At 39.4% G+C, this 24,247-nt stretch overlaps 1 protein-coding gene across 1 annotated transcript in view; it reads left to right on the top strand.

Moving 5' to 3' along the window:
- Positions 1-23,564, top strand: part of tspan18b (tetraspanin 18b) — a 49,347-nt gene extending 25,783 nt beyond the window's left edge. Inside the window, exons 2-9 of the mRNA XM_033968125.2 lie at positions 3,698-3,781; positions 14,481-14,576; positions 17,463-17,657; positions 18,720-18,794; positions 20,136-20,234; positions 20,826-21,002; positions 22,294-22,377; positions 22,791-23,564. Of these exons, the coding sequence (XP_033824016.1) occupies positions 3,779-3,781; positions 14,481-14,576; positions 17,463-17,657; positions 18,720-18,794; positions 20,136-20,234; positions 20,826-21,002; positions 22,294-22,377; positions 22,791-22,838 (777 nt within the window). The 5' untranslated portion in view covers positions 3,698-3,778 and the 3' untranslated portion in view covers positions 22,839-23,564. The remainder of the gene's footprint in view (positions 1-3,697; positions 3,782-14,480; positions 14,577-17,462; positions 17,658-18,719; positions 18,795-20,135; positions 20,235-20,825; positions 21,003-22,293; positions 22,378-22,790) is intronic.
- Positions 23,565-24,247: the final 683 nt, after the last annotated feature.

Below are 24,247 nucleotides of genomic sequence, written 5' to 3'. Positions count from 1 at the left end.
ATCCAAACAACTCGAACCAACTTGAATAAGATCACATTGCTTGACTAAATAAGCAATAGAAGATGGAATAAAACATGAATGTGCTGATCAAGTTTTCAGACTAATACAAAAAACAGGCTGGATGTTATTCATTTCCCCTTCATGTGCAGTCTGTCTGAGTACAACAATTAGGACTTCACTTTTAACTCTTGTGAATAGGATGTATGAATGTTGACAAGATTCTTAATCAGCTGTGTTGATTTGTCCCCTACAGGCCACCACCAATGTTCCCTCTAATTTTTACGAGTCTGAGCAAACACACAAACTCCCTGAGCGGTCCCAAGGACCACTGTGAGCAACATCAGACGTGCGCACTGTGGTCATGCTGCATCGTATCCATCCAAGTTAAATGGTTTATTAAAAGAATCAGATTACTGCATTTACATTTCTATTATAAGACTTTTAAGTAAGTGCTTTAGCCCACGTATACAATGAAAATGACAAAAATCTTGCTCATGACCTGTGTAGTATGTTAATATATTGGAAGTATAAATATTTAATTTTAACTATGACAAAACATGAGCTTTCAACCAAACCAAGCTAACTGTAAACTCCAATGTTGAAAACACACTTAACATTTTTATGATAAAGCTCTGACTTGTATTATGAGTATAAGCCATTGTGTGAAGCTGTTGCTTGATTTTTACAACTCATAAACTAGTGACAGTCAATGACCAATACACACTGAGAGGAATCTCTATCTGCACACCCAGCTGCTCTATTATTGTACATTTATATATCATATTAAAACACAATATAAAATATATATTTACAAACCACACACTGCAAACAGTGAACAAACACACACACACTTCAAAATGTAAACAAACACACACTGGAAACAAAAAATACACTGTACATGTGACAGTGTGACAGCCATTCTGTGACAGAGGTTGGTGGATCGAGTCCCGCTCGGATCAACTTCCGTCATTGTGTCCTTAGGCAAGACAATTCGCCCAAGTGGTGTGTGCGTGATGATTGGTGGTGGTCGGGGGTAATACACAAATGTGTATTACACATAATACACATTTGACCCACAATTAAGTCAATAGCAGAATTAACCTCGCTTACCGACCAGGAACAGCATCCAGTCCATCAAAACATAAGGTCCTCTACTCCCGAGTCCACCGTGAGATCTTCACTCGGTTCCACGAACCGCTTTGGGTCCAAGATGCCTCTAGTTTAACTTGTACAAACATCCACAGTGTCCTCGGTTGCGTGCTTCCTTTGTTTTGTCAGTTTGGTCATGTTTAAAATGCAAAACTGCTGCAAAAGCGTAAAATTACGCGTGCGTAATTTTACGCGCAGATCTTTGCCCAAGGGCGGGCCGTCGGAACGTTAAGGGGTTAAACACTTAGAATCATTAGCGAGTCTTCACTCCACGTCGGCCACATTGTCTGTCAATGACGCTGATAAGATGCGCAAATACGTATGTGAATCACATAATTGGCTGGAGCAACTCGTCCCCGGTCACACTCACTGTTTCACATTGAAAAATAGCGCAGAATGAATTTTTGTGTGTTTATTTCATTTTCAACTCCGGTTCGATTTTTTTGTGCGCAGCACAGATTTTCTGTGCGCGGAGACCGTGTCAGCAGTGCGCAATTGCGCACGCGCGGAGCTTGGAGGGAACAGTGGCCACCACTCTCCCTCAGTGGGAAATATATGGATTCATATCCTAACTGTTACAAGGTTTCAAACTCTGATAAGCCTATAGCTCATTCCTCCTTACAGTACAATGGCTGCCTCACTAACAAGACTTGAAAATATTACGGTGAATACAAATTATCATTGGTCATATTTGATTCCCTCAACAACTTATATTTATATCAATTTATATAAAAATTTAAAAAAAGAACTGAATTGAGAAAAATTGATTTAAAGTTGCACTTTGTAGCATTTCTGATGGATGGTCTGTCACCTGCTTGGATATGTGGATATGTTACTGCTTTGCCTGGAAGAGGCTGCAGTATGGCATTAAACACATCTATCTCCATGGAGACAAGCAAGTGACATCACCAGGCCAAGTACAGGTCATATCTGTAGAGAGTTGACCCCACTCACTTTCTAGAGGAATATAAACACCAACAACAAGAAATAAATTCTAGATAGTTTCATGTCAAACTGTGGAAAAACAATTTCCATGGAGGCAGAAAATGTTACATAGTGCACCTTTAACACATGCATTCTGTTTTGTATGGGTCACCTCTCCTTTCTGTAGACAGTGTATTGATTCTGATAAAACTAGCAGAGCACTAGCACTTCGCTGCCTGACCTGTCCTCTCCCCAGTTTTGATTGGCTTCTCTGGGTGTAATCAGACAGACAGCGCTCCTCGGTGTGATGGGGGATGGTTCCTTACTGGTGCTCCTGCCACTGTCAGTACTACTCAGTGTCCTGCTTATGTCTGCTGGCAATATGGTGCGCTATACTCCTGGGATATTCCCCATCTCCAAACCCTGTCAAAATGAGAGGATGCCTGTCTGGATTTCACCATCATCATGTGGCAAGACCTGTTCATGCTTCTGTAGACAGCTCTTTCTCTCACTTTCTCTCTTTTTCTCTCACCAGATTTGAAAGTGTCAGTGCCAAAAGCTTTGAACCTTGCTCCAAAGTGTTGTCAGTCAAAACCCAGTGGTGCCCCTGCTGAATATTTTTACACCGTGAAACTTCACGACAACCGATTTAATTGGGCCCATGTTATTCTTACCCATGTGACCCAGTAATGTGCAAAGGTATTAGTTTTATTAACAGTATAATCAGCAGCAACAATAGTAATAGTGGTAGTGGAACATGATAGGAGTAGTTGTTGTAGTAGTGGTAGAGGGGATTTTTTCAGTTGTGGGGCTGTAACAAAAAGCACTAATCGTATTTTGAGTACCTTAACTTCTGCTCATTATTTTGTTCATTTTGGTTTTAGGCTGAAGAAGTTTGTTATTGGACATGGATATAGTAACAGGATTTGAGATTAGAGTAGTAGTAATTGTGGTCATAATGCAATTGTTGTAACAGTAGTATTACAAATAATAGTATTTTGATTTTTTTTTTTTTTCACTATTTATTTTAAGACAGAGGACCCTTGCTCTTAAGAATAGCAGGCATAATGCATTCTTGCTCATTATAGCGGTGGTTTGAGATGCATTGTGCGTTGACAGTGCAGCGATGTGTAGACAGAGGAATGTGGTACTACTTTTCAGTGAATAATGTATGAGTTCTTGCTTTGCTTCAAGGTCAGGACAGGAGCAGTTCAGAGCCTTGCAAGTGTCTTCTCTTTTAATAAAGGTTAATTACTGAGAGACATGCTACATATTAAGACCCCATGAGACACGTATGCAAATTGTACCTGGTCAGATACAAACCACAGCACCAGGGGTTCTAAAGCCACTGCATATATAATTTCACCCTGAGCTGTGATGTGAAATATAGATAAAAATGGCCCTAGATTACACCGCAGTTGGGAGCAAGGGCCTCCTCATGCATTATAAATACCAAGCTGGTCATTTTAAGCACCCCGGAATCTGATTTTGTCCCAAGCTGCAGCTGTATTTGGCCTAAATGAATTAGAGCAGGCAGTGACAAATGTGCCACTTTTCTTTCTTCTCGCTGTTTATTCATTCCATTAACACAGCCCTGACCCTGTGTTTCCTTTTGTGTGTGCAGCTCATGAGAAGAGGAGAGCCACACCAGTCCACCGGAGTTGTCCTCTTCACCTGAACAAAGACGTGGCCCTCACAGATACCCATGGTAAGATGAACAAATTGTATATATTTACTTAAAATAATGCCTTATACCTGTAATGTGCATTACAAGATCGACAAAGCCTCTCAAAGTGCTGCTCTGTCATTATTCAGTGACTCCATAGCTGGTGATTGTAACCTCAACTGCCCTGGGTTAGGCTGACAGAAGCAAGACTGCCAATCTGCGCCAAAGCACTCTCAGACCGAATCACTCACGCACACACCACATTCTTACTAGGCAAGAATGGGTGACGTTTATATTTTAAGAGTAACATTGCATAAGGTCAGAAGTGAAAAGTAACTCTAGAGTCACTAGTACATGTTTTAATATTTGTTAGAATTTGAAACTGTACTAAACTAGTTAGCATTTATAATTCCCTTTCATGTCGGTATGACATGAACATAAGCAGTAAGTTAAATGTAGGTAATAGTATGCCCAGCTGTATTATAGTAGTCCCTATTCATGAGATGCGGACAAATGATTCCTTAATGATTTGAAGGGAAGTTGTTGTAGCAATAAGGCAATTCACACTGCTAGCGTGTTTAGGGCCCATCTACCAAGTTATACTTAAACAGCCAAATTATGGCTTTAAAAACTCAGTGTTGTAATGTAAGTACAGTATATGATGAATGATATAACATAATACACTATAGATAATTTATGAAGTTAACCATAGTTGAATTTCATGAAACTTTCCTTCACCTCTGCATTTGACCTTGGAAAAATCTTCTAGGAAAAGCATAAAGCCACATATTTCCACTACATTGATTCTTCTCCAGTGGCTTCCTGTTAATTCAGCAGCTAAACAGGCGAAAGTGCTTGTTGACAGACTTCTTTCAGTAAGATGCTGACAACATTGTTACTGTCGACAGGAGGCCGAGTATTGTGGAGAGTCGGTCTAGAGCAGAGTGCAGTGCTTTTGTCCCTAACCAGCACAGCAGTGGGGTGGCCCTAGACCTTTGTTACCCACTCATTTGCATTGGCGTTCATATTATTAGTATTCCAGTCACAACTCGGCTGAAGCAGACACTATGGATGGAGAGGTTAATGGGGACTTTTAGAGCCAGACGCCATCAGAAGTAATCACTCATAGCACAGACATAAAAGAAGCCAGACAAACATATGTGTGTCAGGTGATGAATGGTTTGGGCCACCCTGGCATTATAGTTTATTCATTTCCTTTCAGCTTTTCCATATATTCTGCCTTTTAGCTATCCAGAATTTGCATATTGTTTGATTTGGGATGTCCTTCTTAATGCAAACCACTTGGCTTGAGATTATAACACAAGGTCTAAGTGAGGTCTAAATAATATATGAATTTGTATTAGTATACTAATAGTATAAGTGGAGGTAGATCTGCCCTTTCTTGTGGTTTTATATTCATAAATAGGCCTAACACTAAGTTGATTGCTTGTGAGCTCTTCTTATGTTACAATATATTTTTATAATTATAGCATGTTTGGATCATTAAGAATCTTTCCTTATAAAGTTGCACAGATATGTTGGCAAAGTTCCTCAGCTTTCTTCACATCCACAAAAACTTCATATGCCAACAGCATTCATGTATTTAGGTTATGGGTTGTTATGGGTGTTATTTGGGTTACCTAATATTAGAGCAAGTGGCCATACTTTGAGTCTAGCATAGGACTGGAAGACTGTATTATTAATAGGCCCAGTGTCTGGTCTAGAACATGAAATATTGATACTGGTTACCCCCCACTGCACAGCTACAGCCACTGAAGCAAGTTGCAAGCAACTGAGCAAGTTAAAACTAAGCATAATGAGATGGAAGAAGTACTTAAAATCTTTTGGGGTATGGTAGTTGTCGTATTTCAAAAAAAAATTATTGAAGTTATTACAACCCAACTACCAGGTTTACTGTAATATTACTATTCACCTGCTAGTATCTGTAGGCTATGCATTGCATATTGTTTTGTGTGTATAACTTTTACATACAATACTTTATGTAATACATGTAATGTAATTTAATGTAATGTATTATCATTCCACCGCAAACAGTTCCTTCTTGAATGTTTTTGTGAGGACCTTTCCCCATTGAAAAAATGTTGAATTAAAAAAAAATATATATTTTGAATGCTCAATAGCCGTGGCGACTGAGGACCGTTGCCATAGCTTCAAACCTTGTACATTTTCTAATTTAAGGTTTCTATGTGTTTAAATAAAATATTTTTTTGGTTTAGAAATAAATTAATAATAAGAAAACTATCATCATTTTGTACTTTTAAATGTTCTTTCTTGGTCATGTCTGTGACTCAGTGTAGACAGATGTAGATAAGAAGAGAAAGGCGACTCAAAGACAGACTTTATGTAATCCTGAATATTGAATCCCTGTAGCAGAAATAGGGCACCACCACACTGCATATCCAAACATATCACCACACATTGTGTTTTTTTCTTTTAACATGTTACTCACAAAGAAACCTTCAATGGAAGCGGATCTCCCTTTTATCTGCCACAGTAATGCAAACATTCAAATTTAGTGTTTTCCTCAAGGCTTTGTTTTGATCTTTGCATTGCCCGCAAAACCTCAGTAGCTTGTTAGATAAACTAGGTTACCCCTCTCTGTTCTGTGTTCTTTTCATCAGCTGAACTTTAGCGGCTTCTCAGATGTGCACACAACAACTACACAATCCTCAATAAAGGATAACACAGCTTGAGGCCAGTCAACACCAGGGGACTAGCTGTATTCAAATTAACATATGGCCCTGTGCTAAAGGCTGGGACTGATCTCTCATTAGACAAATGGCTAGCCAAGCTGTCCTCCAAAGTGCTGGTCCTTGTGCTCTTTTGTTACCACACAGGAACCAGTGCTAAGTGGAGATGCCAAACACCGCTCTGCAGACAAAGGCCCTTCTCACAACACATCCGGGTTGCCTTGACGACCACTGTCTATATTTAAAAGACTTTGAGATGTGGTAAAAATAACTCGACGTACAGTTTTAGCAAGTCTGCCTTACACTTCATAAAGTCAAAAGTGAAATGGGTTTTATTCCAGTGTTCTAAAATAGTTCTTGTTGTTGTGAAGTCAAGTTGATCTTTGCTCCTTGTATGTTTACACACTGGGGGTCCTCTGCCTCAAGGCTAACAGGATTGTCTTTCAGTAAACCACCCACTGCTCACTGCTGCTGAACACATCTGGCATAGAAAACATGCAGTCTGATGTGGTATTACAATAACGGAAAAGAACTATATCTGTAGGCTACTTTTGCAACTTTGAAAACATTGTTGTACTAGTAACTTGCTCTTGATGGCAAATGCAGTAGTAATAGTAGTAGGGGTAGTGGTAGTAGTGGTAGTAGTGGTGGTATCGGCCAATGTTTTTAAAAAACCCCTCAGTGTGTTATAATCTATATAGTATTTACTGAAAGCTATAACATACAACTCTATAGATTGTTAACAGTAGTGTAAGTTGATTTTAAAACTTTCCTTAACTCTGCAACAAAACACATTTCTACACATTTCTCTCAAACAATATTCAATAGCATCCAACATTTAAATTGAATTATTAGTCATTTTGCAGGAAAGCCCCAGAGCAATGTGTCATGCCTGGACTCCCCGTGGGAAAGTCCAGGCACAGTCCAAACAGCCGCCTGGACAAGTTCTCATGTGTTCATTGTTACTTCTGCTACTACTAGCCCTCACAGCAATACAACCTGGGACCATCCAACGAACTCCATATCTACATCTCCTGGGGATCAATGTCTCTGTTAGCCTGTATCGATTCAGTACCTCCTGTCACTCTGATAAAGGTGCCGATACATTTAAGTGAGAACCTGTGCTTTGAGGAAGAACACACCCAAAGTCATCTCAATCCCATCAGTCCTGGAGGTAACCAAGCTGCTATTGGTGCCCCTCCCCCACTTTTCTAATCTAAGGAGCCACAGAATCGATTTCACTGTAGGAGTATGAGCAACTGTTGGCCTGCACTAACAGCTGGACGGCAGCCCGGGCGGGATGTCAAGAATGTGGCCTGCAGTGCTGTTGACGACACATGGGAGTGAGTCTGACTGTGCATTTGTTCACTGTGCGTCGGCTCCTGTTAATCAGCCTGTTGTTAGGAGTGTGTCAGCTGCTGGTCAGAGGACTAGTGCCCCAGGGAGTATACAAGCTCATTTAAAGAGAGAGTGCCAGAGACAGAGCAAAGCAGAAGATAAGGGCTGCTTTATACTAATAGATACGGATATCTGTCAGTATATCAGTATAAATACTGAGATTATATATATATATATATATATGTATATGTATATGTATATGTATATGTATATATGTATATGTATATATGTATATGTATATGTATATGTATATGTATATATGTGGGTAGAAGATTTTCCGTTTCCACCTGGATCTCATGATCACTAGGCCCTCCTCTGTGGCAGCAGAGCACACATGCACATGGCTGAGCTCTCAATGTGAGCTACACCCACACACAGAGCCGCTGCCTTTCACATACTTGTGAACACTTTTCGTGAGCACCTCTGCCTCCGTGTTGTTCCTGTTGTGTGAGCGCTGTATGCCCTCTGCAGGAGCATACAGGGCCATAGCTGCTTAGCATTCAGCGCACTTCAAAGCTGCTCCGTGTGGCAGCACAGCCCAGGGCTCATTCTCTCTAATTGGAGGTTCATTAAGGGACATGTGTGCCTCCAGAGAGGCCTGCTCCAACAGAGGAGCTGCCTCCGCTCTGGATGTCGGGCTGTTTACTTCTGCAGCTGATGGAGGAAATCGAGCAATAGGAAAATGGGGCTTAATTGAGATAAAGGATGATGTGGCATGTGTGTGGTCTCTGGGTGTGATTGTGAGGGGGCATTAGCAACTCCAGAGGGACTTTTAGAGTGGAGCTCACTAAATGGAAATGTTCACCTGCCCCATCTGCACAAAGTCCCAAGCCGCTGTCTGCTCCCTCAGGGTTCAATTACAGGTGATCATTTACAGGGTCAATGACATTAAGCAGGTCAAGCTGCGACCCTTATCATGCTATAGTTTAATGAATATTTGCTATTGGGGCTCACGCCCTTAGAGCATTGCGGTGTTTTGGGGGATGTAGGATATACTCTGTCCTTGTGCCGATGGCGACTGAGCAGGGAATATGCTCTCACTTCATTAATCATGTTCAAAGTGTCATCTTCAAGGAGAACCTCAACCTTCAAGGCCTGAGCTGTGTATGTATCGATCAATATATCTTTTTCATTCAATACACCTCATTCTGATACTATAAAATATAAATTCTATCTTTCTAACTACTCTAACTAAAACATGAAGACAGCCTGTAGCTATGTTTTACAATTCCACATTGGGAGGAGAAGAATGTAGGTCAGATGCGTTTGCCCTCATTACAGAGCTCCGGCTTCTTTTCGGTGCTGCAAAGTTGATTTAGCATCTCTTCTCATTAAACCACTATCAAACTCCAGCACGCTGCCCGGACGCTGCTGTTTGCCAGGAGTAAACAATGGGATCGCGCTGTCAAGAGCCTCCTCATGTTGTCAGTATTGGAAGACGTTGCAGACAAGTTGACATTTACTGGATATCTCAGTGAAAATACTGTCACATTGAGAACATGCGTGCAGTGAAATTCTCACTCGTAAGCACCACAGGGCAAAAATAGGAGCGGAGTCAGCCTCCACAATATATCATTTCAACATTGTTAGTGCAATGTGCAAATGGCAATAGCTAAGCAAATATTGTTGAGAGCTTGCATTTGTCTGACAGATGAGTTCATACTGTGGGTAATTATGCAAGTGTCTCATTTAGCATTATATATTTTCAGTGTTTTTATTATGGTAGCTTTGCATTTAATAAGAAACAAACCTGTGGCCCTTGGGCAGGATGCAGGGTATTTTGCTATTACCTTTAAGAAATAAATAGCACTCTGCTTCTGAAAGTTTCCACTTTATTGTGATTGGTTAAATGCAGCTTAGAGACTTAACAAGGCTAACCAATGGGAGAAATGAGTGGGGAAATGTGTGTGAGCAGAGAGTTGCATTAAATAGAGATACAGTGAATCACGAAATTACCAAAATAGAGGATCAGTGATGAGATCATGTCAACTTTTATGACCATATTGCACAGCCCTACTTGCAGAGCTGTTCAGATGTTTATGTTTATATATTGCACATATACTGGTATTGCATTGCATCTTAATTGACCTTATTCCATCCTGCCCATTTTTACTATAAATGCAACTAAACCACACTTTCTTTGTAGTGGCACTTCTACTTAACTAGGAATCCCATTCATTTCAATGGAGAATTTGAGAAAAGTTTTGCTGCTAAAATATGATGAAGTTGGTTAATTTGTGTAAAATGTGACAAACAAGTCAACAATGCACCAATTCTCTGTCAGGCTTTAAAATGGGTTTGTTGTCCCTATAAAACATTTTTGCTGTCAAGATCAGCAATCCCATAAAAAATAATATGACCTGAATGACAATGGCAGCCCCCACAGCAACTTCCAGAATAAGGTGAATAATTCCTCATTTTGTTTCTGTTTACAAAGTTTAGTTACCAGTCGCACGCCCCATGCACTGCACCTTAATATTGGCCCTGCCTTCCTATTTAAACTTGCAGTAATTTGTTGATGTAGCCATGACTCCTGGGGTGTGAACTTGGCTTCCCTGTGTATAGATAATGTTGCCTGCAGAATCTCTCTTACTAGTTTAGCGCGTTGAAGCGTATATACGGTCGGCCAGTGATGGATGAGGACCTGTGCTCTCCCGGGAGTCATGGGAACGATCAGTTTGTTTACGCTGCACTTTCTCTGGGGTCTCGATGGCAGGTTGATTTATTCTGCTCTGCTGTGGACCATAGACTTCTAATGTCGGGGTCGTTGCTATAACCATACTGCCCACTTAATTTTTGGAGTATTTCTGATGCACTGAGAAGTTACGAAAAACTGGGTTAAGATCATATATTGTTTGTTGACCTCAAAGATGAAAGTAAACAGCTTTGGCACAATTTGGACAGAGCAGCAGAGTTGGAATCTCATAGGTACGACTTGTGAAAAACAGCCAAAGAGATTGAGTTTTGCTGTTTTTAAGAAAGCAATGGTGCCAGTCCTAAACCAGTATGAATGAGTTAGAAGTTAGAAGGCAGATTTTACCAGTACAAAATCAGAAGTGAATAGCCACAAAGAATAGGCGGTTTTGTTTAAAGTCATAGTATGTAACATTTAAGCTTATACTTATTCTAAGCAAGTTGCATCTTCACAAACCTGTTATTTGGCTGGGAGTAAGGCCTCATCCTGCATGTTTCCATGGCTATAATATTCCACAGTATGGCATAAAACCTATCTAACACTGACGCACCCCCTCCAGAAAGTTACATTCTGGACCTTTAAGAAATGTAAGATTTCAAGAAGTACCATTAATAGCAGAGCCATGATGTTCCTTTGATGTTGTATTTATTTATTTATTTATTAATTTTTTGTCCCAAGCTTTAATAAATAAAGATGAAAGCAAATGATATGACATGCATTATGTTTCGTATTTTGACATTAAAAGCAAAAGAAAATTCAGATGTACTTTCATTCTCACCTATTTAATACTTTCCCTCCTATTAACTACACACATTGTTGTTCCAGATGAGATTTCTTTTCCAGCTTGTATGCACCCTACAGTTTGTAATCTTCCTTCCCAAAGCCTGACAAAGGAAGCCAGAGCCGGGATAATGGCCATGCTGTTGCTCTGTCTCACTAATACATGCAAATCTCAATTAAGACCTGCTGCGCTCTCATTAGGCCTCTCAGCGCGCCTCTGAAAAGGAAAGGGTTAATTAAAGCCCTTCTCGTCCTATACAATACTCTCGGGCCACTCTTAAGGCTGTGATCAATACTTTGGCATCTCATTATGATTTAGAGGAGGTGTTTAACTGTAGCGCCAAATCAATTTTCCCTCCGAGTGGAGTGGGGGAAATAATAAGCCCTCTGCACAGCCAGGGAAAGAAGTGTTCTCATTTTGTGTTAACTGAATCTCACAGCAAGACAAAGGCAGCCTGCTTTTTATTGTTCATTTCTTATCGCGGCACCTTGAATAATGAGGGAAAACTTTCAGACATGTTTAAAGCACAATGGAATTAGGGATACAATGGAATCGAAATGAAAAAATGCTGTTGGTCACTTAGTTGAGAAATTATAATGAAACAAGATTAACGTGGAAAGAAAGTGCTCAATTAATTCATTTTGTAAAACTATTACTTCAGTTCAGTATTTGAAGGGACAATGTACAGAGACATTAAGACAATAAAAACAGATGTTTTGCAACAGATTATAATTAAATGGCTAGTTTCCATCTATAGTCTCTGATTTACATTTACAAATAAATTATACAATGCAATTACAGTCAGCATTGAGAACAATTCACTCAAACACACTCACACAGCATCACACATGTACACATCTTAACAAAGCAATAGGTATTTACCAAAATCATGAGTTAGCTTCATCTTATAAAATACATATTAACCTACCATTTCTACATTTCAGTCTTACATATGTCCACACACTTTCTGTTGTAGAAAAACAAGGGTTTAAATTAGTCAAAGTAATGCAAAGTAGTTGACATATATACATAATGGTATAGCAGCAATTTCACATTTTTCACAACTATTGGCCTTTGTATATCAAGAACCCATTATGCATTTATGCATTCACACAAGCATTCACTAGTGCACAAACATAGAGTAGGTAAGCTGGGTGATGAGCTTTGCCATGAACACGACATCAATATTGAACAGTGAGGTTTGAACCATCAACCTTTTGGTTAGTGATCATTGGTGATCTAACCACACGGGTTTTTGCTCCAGTTTGAAATATGGAATAACAGTGTTTACTTTTATTTGAGAACATATATTGATGTATATGTTTTGTATACTAGAAGTTCAAATTGTTAGTCCTTTCTCCAGTCCTTAAACATAACACACCAGCAGTTAGCAGCAGTGCTTTCTATAGTGGATTTGCTAAGGTTAAGGTTATCCCTGCTGAAAATGTTGATTCATCGGTCGATAAAGTGAAAGTTGGGGTGAAGGAGGGGCATTGGCAGGAGGCAGAAGTCCTTCAAAGAGAGAGGATTCAGAGGCTGAGTCCATGCTAACCCCGGAGGATTGGACTGACACCAGCAGTCTGAGAGAAAACCCGTGCAAGATCAGGAGATTACCGCTGACAGGCATACTCTAAAGTGTTCACATAGATGGAGAGGAAGGCTTTTAGACTTTTCTATTTGGACATGCAAGTGTGTAGCTGCTTTATTGTGTAAATAGAACTCATTTGAGAAATTGGGCTTTAATCTGCTTGATACTGAGGCCGTATCACTATAGGAGTGCCAATTAATAATCACAACTACAAAAGCAAACACTGTGGGTTTGTTTTTCTGGAGTAATTAATTTTCTTGACTAAATTGAATTCATTAATTTGATTTCTAAAGGGAGTTTTTAGGTCCTCCTCTTGTTTCTTTGTACTGAAAATCTGGGATCAGAAATATTAGTCTTTTATGAACTAGCAGTAGCAGTAATTAATAGTATAAAAGCAGCAAGTACTTTTTAACCTTTCTGATGGAGAGTCCACTACCTGCTTTTCTCCAGGGAGATGTTATTGCTTTCAGGAATGGCACAGTATGGCATTAAACATGTATATCTCTCTGGGGACAATCAGGGCATACCAACAGGTCAGATCTGTGGAGAGGCAACTCTATACATATACATATGTGTAATTAGATAAATGCAAGATTGGTAATTGGTAGACAAAACACTCACATCTCCATGGAGACAAGCAGATGGTAGACCCACCAGAAAAGCGCCTTTATGAAAACTTATGATCAGGTACTTTTGTTTTCTAACTGAAATATAACAATTGGATCATCATTTTAAGGAGCATTATTTTAAATCAACCATATCATAAACTATAACACAAATTAATTATCACAACTGCCAAACATTAGGTACATTTTTGCTTCATAATGGTATGGATGGAGTCTTCATGTCCTCCCTGCTTCAGAGACAGCCTGCCCTTGTGGGAGCTCTCATCCATTTGTATGTTATGGGTTAAATTCACTAAAAGCTACTTGGCAGATCGGTTATAGGCGTATATAGGGCCATTTATAGAGAGAAAGACCCTATATTGGCCTAATGCAAGAGTGGCATTCTTCATTATAGTCTCTGCTTTACCAAGATGGGCTCTCATCAGGTAGAGTGTGTTTCTGTCAAAGAGAATGCTGGCTTATGGGAGCAAAGGGCCTCTGCTTCTCATTACGTTAAAGGGGCAGGCCAACACCTAGAGTCATATCCTTAAAATGCCCTTAAATAGAACAAGCTATCAACCCCATCTGTTCTACCAGCAGTACTGAAAGGAAAATCAAGCCAGCTGACAGTGGAAGTGCATTTTAAAATTATATAAACTGCATGGTGAGATGTGTCAGGTTGACCGACAGTGCGTAGGACAAACTTGTAGCTACTTAGAAATTGGCAATAAGGTGCGATAGACCAGGGGAATAATGCTGGGATTTTCAGTTGAAATTGGACCAAATGAACTGACAGAGCTGTGCGTCTGTGTGGGTTTTGAGCCTGACTGGCAGAATTCATTAAATATGTGAGCATGTTTTTTTTACAGTCTGTGTTGTGTCATTGGCAGCAGGAGAATGGAGGGATACGGGGAATATTTGGCACTGTTCAAATTGGTTTGTGTTTGTGTCTTTCTTCTTCAGGGGCAGGGAGAGGCTTCAGCACGGGGGACCACCATGGAGGGGGACTGCCTCAGCTGCATCAAGTACCTCATGTTTGTCTTCAATTTCCTCATCTTTGTAAGTATTTTCATGGTTCTCTGAAAACTTCTCTGTTTAAGTGTCCGACAGTCAGAGTTAATCCAAAATGTGATGTGTTTGGGAGTTTTAATAAGAGATAGATTTTTTTTATTCTGCAGGAAAATAAACTTGGACAGTACAATAATTAAATAATGTATCTGTAGACATGCAGCTAAAATAAGCAAAAATGTGCAATTTGAACATATAGCAAAACAGACGAATGGCTGAAGGCTGTGGGTTTGACTCCTGGACACTGGCCCGAGCTTTGCACGTTTCTCTCTGTGTTTGAGTGGGTTTCCCCTGGGTGCCCTGGTTTCCCCCATCAACCCAAAACATGCACAATAGGTAAAATCCTCCAGCTAAGGTAGTCCTTTCCAAGCCTACTCCCCAAGCACTGCACTGCGGCAGCCATTGATCCTGACAAGTTTCCCCTGGAGCAGTGGTTGAAGAATGGATCAAATGCAGTGAATGAATTTACCCTCTCTCTAATAAAGCATAGCTTAGGTATACTTTATTAGTTCCTCTAAGGCTTAAACTAATATTGAAAACTTAAGGTTATGGCCATTAGCATTGGCATACAATTGGATTATTGCATTGTATAATAAAATGTAGCCCATAGTGGTCCCAGAACCGCACATTGGACATGTTTCTACTCTAATGATTTAAGATGGTGTGGTGGCCGCCCCCTGTCCATCTCTCTAATGGAAACACATTTGCATTTCATTAGATGGAGCCAATCTGGTGCTGATTGTATCAAATTCAGCTGTGATTAGATTTGAGGGCGCTGACACATCTGAGGCCACACGCTTTGTGACTGGCACCTGAGTTTATCAGCACCGATCGGACAATCAACTGTAATCCTGTTATTCTGGGAGGGGGGAGGGGTGGAGGAAAGTGTTTGTCTTTTCTTGCTTTATTAAGTGCAGCCAAACCATTTAGAGTGTCCAGTGGAGCAGCTACATCTGTTACTATAGACAGCTCCCCTGTCACAAACAATTTAGCATAATTTTTCCTGTTTTCTATTTTTATTAACTTTTCAACCAATTGTATTGCTCTAAATATTAGTATATGACAACCACCTAACATTAGTTTATTAGAAAGTTTAAATCAGAAATTTGAAATTATAATGTCAGCTTTACTATAACTTAACAGACAGTTTTCTTGATTGCAATATAGGCAACTTGAATATTACAGCATATATTTTAAAGTCTATTTTTTTTCACAATTTATTCCTATGGCAGACTAACCAATTCATTATACAGATCTCCTCCCATCCAATACCCTGTTTGTCTTTGCCTATTTCACACAAGCGTACTTTTCAAGCCCAATGAGCTCTCAAAATGGCTACCTCTGCTGCTCTGCCTCAGCGGTGCTCATTTGTGGAGACCCAGGTCTTTGCCCGTGACAGGGAGACAGCTCGGATCTTCCCCCACCTCAGCACCCTCCTTTCTTAATCACATGAGTCAGTTTGAGCCCTTGCACCTCCTGTATGTATAGGCCTTTACTGAGAGCCATGATAGCTCAGAAATAAGTCTGCACCACTATGAATATCCCTGGCAGATTGGGGGGGGTTAGTGAAAACAGGTCCTTTCTCCTCTCATTCCGCTGTGAAGATAAATCCAATTTTATTTTATTTGCCATTGTACTACTCAGAATTCTTTGAGAATTTTGTAGCTGTTGAATTTCTTATCCTTGAACCCATAACAGATGGCAGAAAGACAATTGCAGTTGCGGGATGTGGGTGGGGATAGGGGATAAGTTAAAACTTTAATTTTCAGAGCACACAAGTCTCAAAGGCAGGACAATATATAAGTACTCAAACATTCATGAATCAATCAAAATCTTTTAGTGAGCTAACGGTTAACTTGAAGGAAGGGTTCCAAGGAGTAAAGGAAGAAAGTATACAAGGAATGAAGGAGACAAGGAAGGATGCAAGGAAGGAAGGAAGCATTAAGGCAAGGAAGGAAGAACGCAAGGAATGAAGGAAGTAAGTAGACAAGGAAGCAAGAACGCAAGGAAGGAAGGATGCAAAGAGGCAAGGAAGGAATGAGACAAGGTAGGAAGGACACAAGGAAGGAAAGAAGCAAGGATGCAAAGAAGGAATGAGACAAGGATGGAAGGAGGCAAGGAAGCAAGAATGCAGGGAACAAAGGACGCAAGAAAGCGAGGAGACAGGAAGGAAGGAGAGAAGGAAGACAGAAAACTGTTGTATCCCTCATATTGCCTAGTATGAATGCGATATGTGAATGAGTGTTGGTCGGAGGGGCCAATGCCGCAGATTGGCAGCCTTGCTTCCCTCAGTCTACCCCAGGGCAGCTGTAGGCGACAATAGTAAGTTATCAGTACCGGGCGTGGAGTGAATGAATAATGCACCAAATTGTAAAGCGACTCTGAGCTTCTGGAAAAGTGCTATATAAGACCAATGCATTATTATTGTTATTGTTATTAAGAATTACAACATGTTTAACAGCTCATAAAAGTTGATTTTGCATAATATGTCTCCTCTGGTCATTTGTTGTTGGCCCAATTTCTACAAACAGCTGTTATATCTACTAATATCCAAACAGTCAGGGCAATTCTGATGTTGTAAATTTAAGTTATAGCTTTTTTATATTTCATAAAAAAGCACAAAATATAACATCAGTGCAACTTAAAACTTTAACGAAACTTTACTTGAAAAGATAAAAGGATATGTCAACATATTTTCCCCCACAGTTGCATTTAAATGACTGAAAGTAAGCTCATCTTTTTCCATTATTAGAAATCCTGTTAAATATTTTTGCCCGCCACTGGGGAAACCAAATAATCCTCTGATTCCTCATTAAATTTTTTAAAGCTTGTCTCTTTTGTCTAACCACCAGAATTATCCTCTCTTCTGCTCGTCAGCTTGGAGGCTCGTTCCTTCTGGGAGTGGGGGTGTGGGTGCTGGTGGACCCCACAGGATTCAGGGAAATCGTAGCAGCCAACCCTCTGCTCTTCACAGGGGTCTACATCGTCCTGGGCATGGGGGGTATGCTCTTTCTGCTGGGCTTCCTGGGCTGCTGTGGAGCCATCAAAGAAAACAAGTGTCTGCTGCTTTTTGTGAGTCCACTGCAAAACATGATATCTAATTTAGATTGTATCTTTTAGTGTTGTCATGATATGTTGTGACCAATTTCAATACTAAAGAATAGTCTCAATACTCAATACCGAATCCAATACCACGATGATAATAAAAAGAACACTCTTTAGACAATAGAATGTCATTTTCAACATTAAGTCATAGTACTTTCCTTTATATTACCATGTGATCTCATACCTGTGTAATCCCTCAGTCATCCAGGTAGGTTTAATAATCGTCCATGGGCGTATACTAGTCTATGTGGTCTTATACTTATACAGTTCAAGATCATTGTAAAGTTATTCAGGAAAGGTTCATTCTGTCCTGTGTATGGGACCTTTTTGGTGTCAATACCTGCTCAAATGAGTATCTAGTTTTAGCATTGATTACTATTGGATTTTTGAGACTTTTGACAACCTAAGTATTTTATCATGATGCAGTATACAACAGTTTCCTTTTAAAGATAAGAGCTCTTTTAGAACACAATATTATCTAGTTGAAAAAAACCCCAAAAACAAATGTTGCCATACTAACAAACTTGCCAAACTGATGTATTTAACTGTAGACTGTTGCATGTAACATTTTTGATGTAAGGGTTTGCATGGGATGTGGCACAGTATGGTAATAAACTTATCTATCTCCATGGAGAAGAGCAAGTGATGCCACCAAGCCAAGTTACAGGTCAGATCTGACCTGATCAGAGAGAAGACCCACTAAGAATAAGTAAGAATGCCTGTAATTGAATAAATGAAAAAAATAAGCTTAATGCCATAGTATGATACATTCCAAGTAAAGCAAAAATATCTTCATACTGGCATACCTCTCACCAGAAAACTTAGATGGTGCTCCTTTAAACCAAAAAGCAAAACAGCAACACCTTGTCTGATTTTCTTTCTCTGAGTCTCATAAATAGTTAATTGTGGGTGAAGAGGCTACAGCCAGAATGGGTTTTTGAGTGACTACATGCACTTTCTACCAGATTACTTCACCTTGTTCGGCCTGCTCTGACACTTTCTAATGCGTTTGTCCTTTTCTTATTGCAGTTCTTCATGCTCATCCTCCTCATCTTCTTAGCAGAGCTGGCAGCTGCCATCTTGGCCTTCATTTTCCGGGAACATGTATGTTTATTTTTTAACTACTTCATAATGCAGTATTTTGTGGTTGTTTCATATGTATTTCTTTATTGTTTCAAATTAATAATTACTTGCCATTCAACCACTTAGATAGAGGTTTGTAAAGAGTTTGAGAAAAACAATTAAATTTAAGTGAATGAGGAATGAGACGAGGAAGCAAGGATGCAAGGAATGAAGGAAGCAAGGAAGGAAAGGCCCAAGGAACTAAGGGCAAGGATGCAAGGAAGCAAGGAAGCAAGGACTGAATGGGAGCAAGGATGTAAGGAGACAAGGAAGCAAGAACGCAAGGAATGAATGAGACAAAGATGCAAGGAACGAAGTACTCAAGGAAGGAAGGAAGGAATGAGACAAGGAAGCAGTGTTGCAAGAAACAAAGGACTCAAGAAAGGAAGGAGGCAAGGAAGCAAGGACAGAAGGAGGCAAGAAAGCAAGGATGCAAGGAACAAAGGATGCAATGACACAACAAAGTAAAGACTGAAGGAAGGATGTAAGGAAGGAAGGATGCAAGGAAGAAAGAAAGCAAGGACACAAAGAAGGAGGGACGCTAGGAAGGAAAGAGACAACGAAGCAAGCAGACAAGAAAGACAGAAAACATTGTGTCCTTAGACAAGACACTTCACCTATGTTCCCTTGTATAAATGCTGGTAGTGGTCAGAGGGGCTGATGGTGCAGATTTGGCAGAATTTGAGAAAAACAATCAAATTTAGTTCAACACATATTAGGTCACTCTGCATCTGGCCAATGTGATATTTGTTGTATGTTTGGAAAGTTATTACTGTTAGCTTTTCTAAACTAGTCAATGGTGGTGGTAAGAATGTTCAGGGTAAATCATAAACTTACTGTACTGCTTCAATCAAGTAGCTGCATTTCTTTTGATTTAAAGGTTGTATTGATTTCTGTTTCACATAGTCAAACTAAAGTGCTTATGTATGTACACAAGGGTTCAGAAAATGATATAAGCCTAATTATAGACAAATTTCACCTAGAGTTGTACACTGAACATCACCAGTTTTTGATTTTTCGCTAATTAATTTTCTGTAGTTAATTATATTGATTTTGCCCCTTCATGGTTATTAAAGAATATATGGCATTACATTTGTCTTAGTGAGTGAATAACAAGTTTCAGGTCCTACATTAAGAAATTGTACTGTGAAAATGTATTTTTCTACCCGATCCTGTCTGTTGGATGTCATCTTGTGTGAATTTGACCTCCCCAAAGTTCACCACAACTGTCTTGATGTACTGTATCTATATGACTCTAAGCATTAACCTGGAAAAAAAATCCTCCTTGTAATAAAACTACTGTGTCCTCTGCCTGACCTTTAGCTGACCAGAGAGTACTTCACCAAGGAGCTGAAGAGGCACTATCAGGGCGTCAACAACACTGATGTCTTCACTTCTACATGGAATGCCATCATGACCACGGTATGGCCACCAACTCACAGCTGTGCTTTTGGCAACTCTCATATCGGGTTGACCACTTAGTTAGGATACTGTAACATGGTAAAATAAATAAATAAGTGGCAAGTGCTAATGTCAAAAATAATTCTAATATTTGGATAAATTGTAGAAAAATTGCAAGAAAAGTTACAGTCCTATTATGTATTATACTTTTACAAAGAAGGTTGACTCCACTTTACTAAACGTATTAATACAATATTAGAAATTTAGGTCATTAATTCATAAATAATACATGTTGCAGTAGCATTTCATACTTATCAGAGGTAAAAAAAAAAAAAAAAAAAAAAAAAGTGTATTTTTTTTATTTCCTTGTCAAACTACTTAATGAATGTTGAAATGTTAAAAATGCTCAGTGTTTTTAGAAATGACAAAATTACAACTTAAAACACTTCTAAATTAAACCTTTTACACATCTTGATACATAAGTTACCAACCCAGACATTTAGGCCACTGCTCCTTCCCTGCTGCCACATGAGCACACCTTCGACTGCTGTTGCACAAATGGGCAGCACTCACGCCTAATGGCCTCTTCATTGTCCTCCTGTCCACCTCTAGTTTGACTGCTGCGGAGTGAACAGCCCCGAGGATTTTAAAGACAGTCTTTTCCGCCACATCAACCAGGATCATGTGGTGCCTGAAGCCTGCTGCCAGCGCACCAATCAGGCCGAAGAGCTCGCCTACATCAGCCAGGAGCAATGCCTGTCGGGAAATATGATGTTCCGCAATAATAAGGTAACTGCTTGACAACCTTCTTATCAGCACCTTTGCTTCCACCTGTCCTGCGTGCACCCACTCTATCCTCTCTGCGTCTTAAAGTACATTTCAGTTTAATTAGAGCTGAAGACAGTTGAGGGGTGACACCCAGGGACCACTGTGGCTTTTCCATGGCTGATTACTGTCACGGATGTCGAGTGTGAGTGGTACCTATTAGGATAGTTGGCATTCACTGGAAGTATGCAGAGCTGAAAAATGTGAAATGGAAAAGTTGAATTTGCACAGTAGAGAAGGTTTTGGGGTAGATGAAACAGTGAAACATAGAATGGCCGAATCAATGTAAAAACAACACAAACTAGTGCATCGCTTACATTTTGATTTTGAAAACATGTGATATTTATAGTGATGTTTCAGAGCGGGTAGGGACTTTCAGAAGTAAAATTCCCTTCAATTTTCTCCCCTATCCACTATATATACTATACTGGGCAATAGTAGCTCAGTTGATAGAGCGCTTGTCCACTGATCTGAAGGCTGGCGGTGCGATTCCAGCTCACACAGATGGATGCTGTTGTTGTGTCCTTGTGCAAGACCCGCCTCACCCTTAGTGTCTGCGTACACTGGTGTATGAATAAGAGCGCCTTGCTGATAGAAAAGCGCTATATAGAATGTTTACTATGCATAGTCAGATCTACAGTTGTTAATTGCTATGGCAACAGTCGTAATTTCTCATCATTCTGAAAACCCATGGATATTAAAGATAATTGTATTGTACAATTAGAAATCCTACACACTAAAGAGCTCTGTTGGAATTTGTGATTGTGATTAGATTGATGGCCTGTCAATCATTCCTTAATATTTCATAAACCTTTATACCACCATGTTGTATCCTCATTGCTTACAGCAACCCACAGTAATACAGTACATTTTATCAATAAAAAAAAGGCCAGTTGCGAAATAAAGTGAAAATATTACTTCTTACTTAGTGGCTTACGTCATTTGAATATGAATAAGTATGGAGCGAATTACAGTGAGAGAAGATAGGAGGAGGCTTGAACTGTGCCTTCTACCTGTTGTTGTTCAGACCTGTCGAACACTGGCTTCCTCATCTCGAGACGTGTGTGTGTGTCTGTATTTCTTCACACAAAAGACTCATTAAAAGGCAGTGAGGACGTGTTTGCACAGTCTTTCAATCATCCTTTTGTTCACCTCCTCACTCGATTAAAGCCACAGTGTTGCTTTAATCGCATCTATTATTTGCTGTTTATTGTTGTTTATGGCCTATTCATTCACACTGTGTCTTTGTGTGCAGGGCTGTTATTCCGCGGTGGTTGACTACTTTGAACTTTACATCTATGTGGCTGGAGCACTGGCCATCGTGGTGCTGACCATTGAGGTACAAATAAAAATATATTTCTTTAAAAAAAAAACAAACATTGAAAACTATTATAAGCTACATGTTATATTCTTGTGAAGGTAATTGTTTTGTCTAAGGTTTCAAAGTAGAGTGTCACAGTTTGCAGTTTTTAAAAGCGGATATTCCTGTTACATATGGCAAGTTCTCCATCTGGTGGTCATTTGTAGTACAGCAACGCAGCAGCCACAGGCAACAACAAGCATAATAATATAACCTCAAGCTTTCATCATCATGAAATCTGTAAGGTTACAAATGAATTGCGTCAGCTCTTATGAACTTTTTATCATCAAATTTAAGAGTTAAACAATAACGAAATATAGAACACATCTTCATTTAGAGTGCATAAAACAGTTTATTTTGAATTTTAATAATAAATTGTTTTCTTTTTGCAGCTTTTCGCCATGGTCTTCGCAATGTGTCTCTTCAGGGGAATCCAGTAGAGCTACACCATATGTGAACTTCTTTTTAAAAAGGGAATTCAGGAGTCAAACTAAAAAAAAAAAACTAAAAAAAAACAACAAGCGGACATTTGTAAAGTTGTCATTCTTTTTGTATTGGCTTATGTAATGTCAAACCACTCTAGTACTTCACAGCTGGACTTTTGAGGTACTAGACCACATAAACATGTAAACACACACCCAAAGCATAGATCAGCGTGATACTGATTTAAAGATTGTGTGATGAGTAATTAGGACCAGGTCTGTAGTAGACTGGGTTTGGGCCAGACCTGAGCAGAAGGCACTGCACTGACTTTTGGATGAAGAATATTTATATTAAGTAAAGTTGGCTTAATTGTGTAAAAATGTGTTCTGTGTACACTTTGTTTGGCTGTTTCCCCTTTTTCATACTACTTACTGTAACACTCCCCTTTACATGCCTTTTACAGCCACTCTTCTTCAATGCTGTATTATATATAAGCTGTGTGTAAGAATGGGACTGAATGTGTGCTGTGTGTAAATATTGAATGCTCTATTTGAATGTGTATTACTGTAATGAATGAGCATGTGATCATGTAAGCCCCTTTGAGCTCAAGACTCTTTTCTATTTGTTCGGTGATGTTTATTGCAATAGTGGTTTTGCTCTGTGGTTTTAGGTGGTGAAATGTATGTGTATGCATTTGTACTAGACTAATGAAAAGTCAGTGACATAAATGGCATTTGAAACGATTGTTTAATTGTGTCTTTCATTTCACACACATTTCTATGCCTATGTTTTTTATCAGTATGTTTTTTACTATAGTAAAGTACTATAGTGGTATTGATAGTTTTCAAATACTACACAAATGCTGAACCTAATCATTTATAGCTTGGCAACTGAACTTTTAATGGTGCACTATCTATGTAAGTTCTCAAATGGAGGGTTCTGACCATTTGTCCAGTTGACAGATTTAAATTTCGTCTTTTGCTATACATTTCCATGGAGGCAACCAGGTTATGCTATAGGGCAGGGGTCTCAAACTCAAATTAGCTGGGGGCCGCAGGAGGCAGAGTCTGGGTGAGGTTGGGCTTATCAGGTATTCCATAAAAAAAGCTTTGTTAAAAGCTTCTCAAATGTAATCAACATAGGAAATATGCCAATTCTTGTGGATTTTATGGATATACATGGATATACGTGAGTTTGAGACCCCTGCTATAGGGTCAAGTAGCCAAGGTTTTAGCAATAAGACATCTGAAAATAAACAGATCTCCATTAGACCTGTGTTGTGATACATCTGAAACACAGCAGTATTGATTTCCTGCTTGGGTCATGTGTATTTATTATGTCAAATTGTTCATCACAGACACATTTATATATGATATTTAAGGATAAGATCAAGGTTATCCAGTGTATATGGGTGACCTGGAAATGA

This window comes from Periophthalmus magnuspinnatus, chromosome 6, assembly GCF_009829125.3.
Source record: "Periophthalmus magnuspinnatus isolate fPerMag1 chromosome 6, fPerMag1.2.pri, whole genome shotgun sequence".
NCBI classification, from domain to species: domain Eukaryota; kingdom Metazoa; phylum Chordata; class Actinopteri; order Gobiiformes; family Gobiidae; genus Periophthalmus; species Periophthalmus magnuspinnatus.
This window is presented reverse-complemented; position numbering and strand designations above follow the sequence as displayed.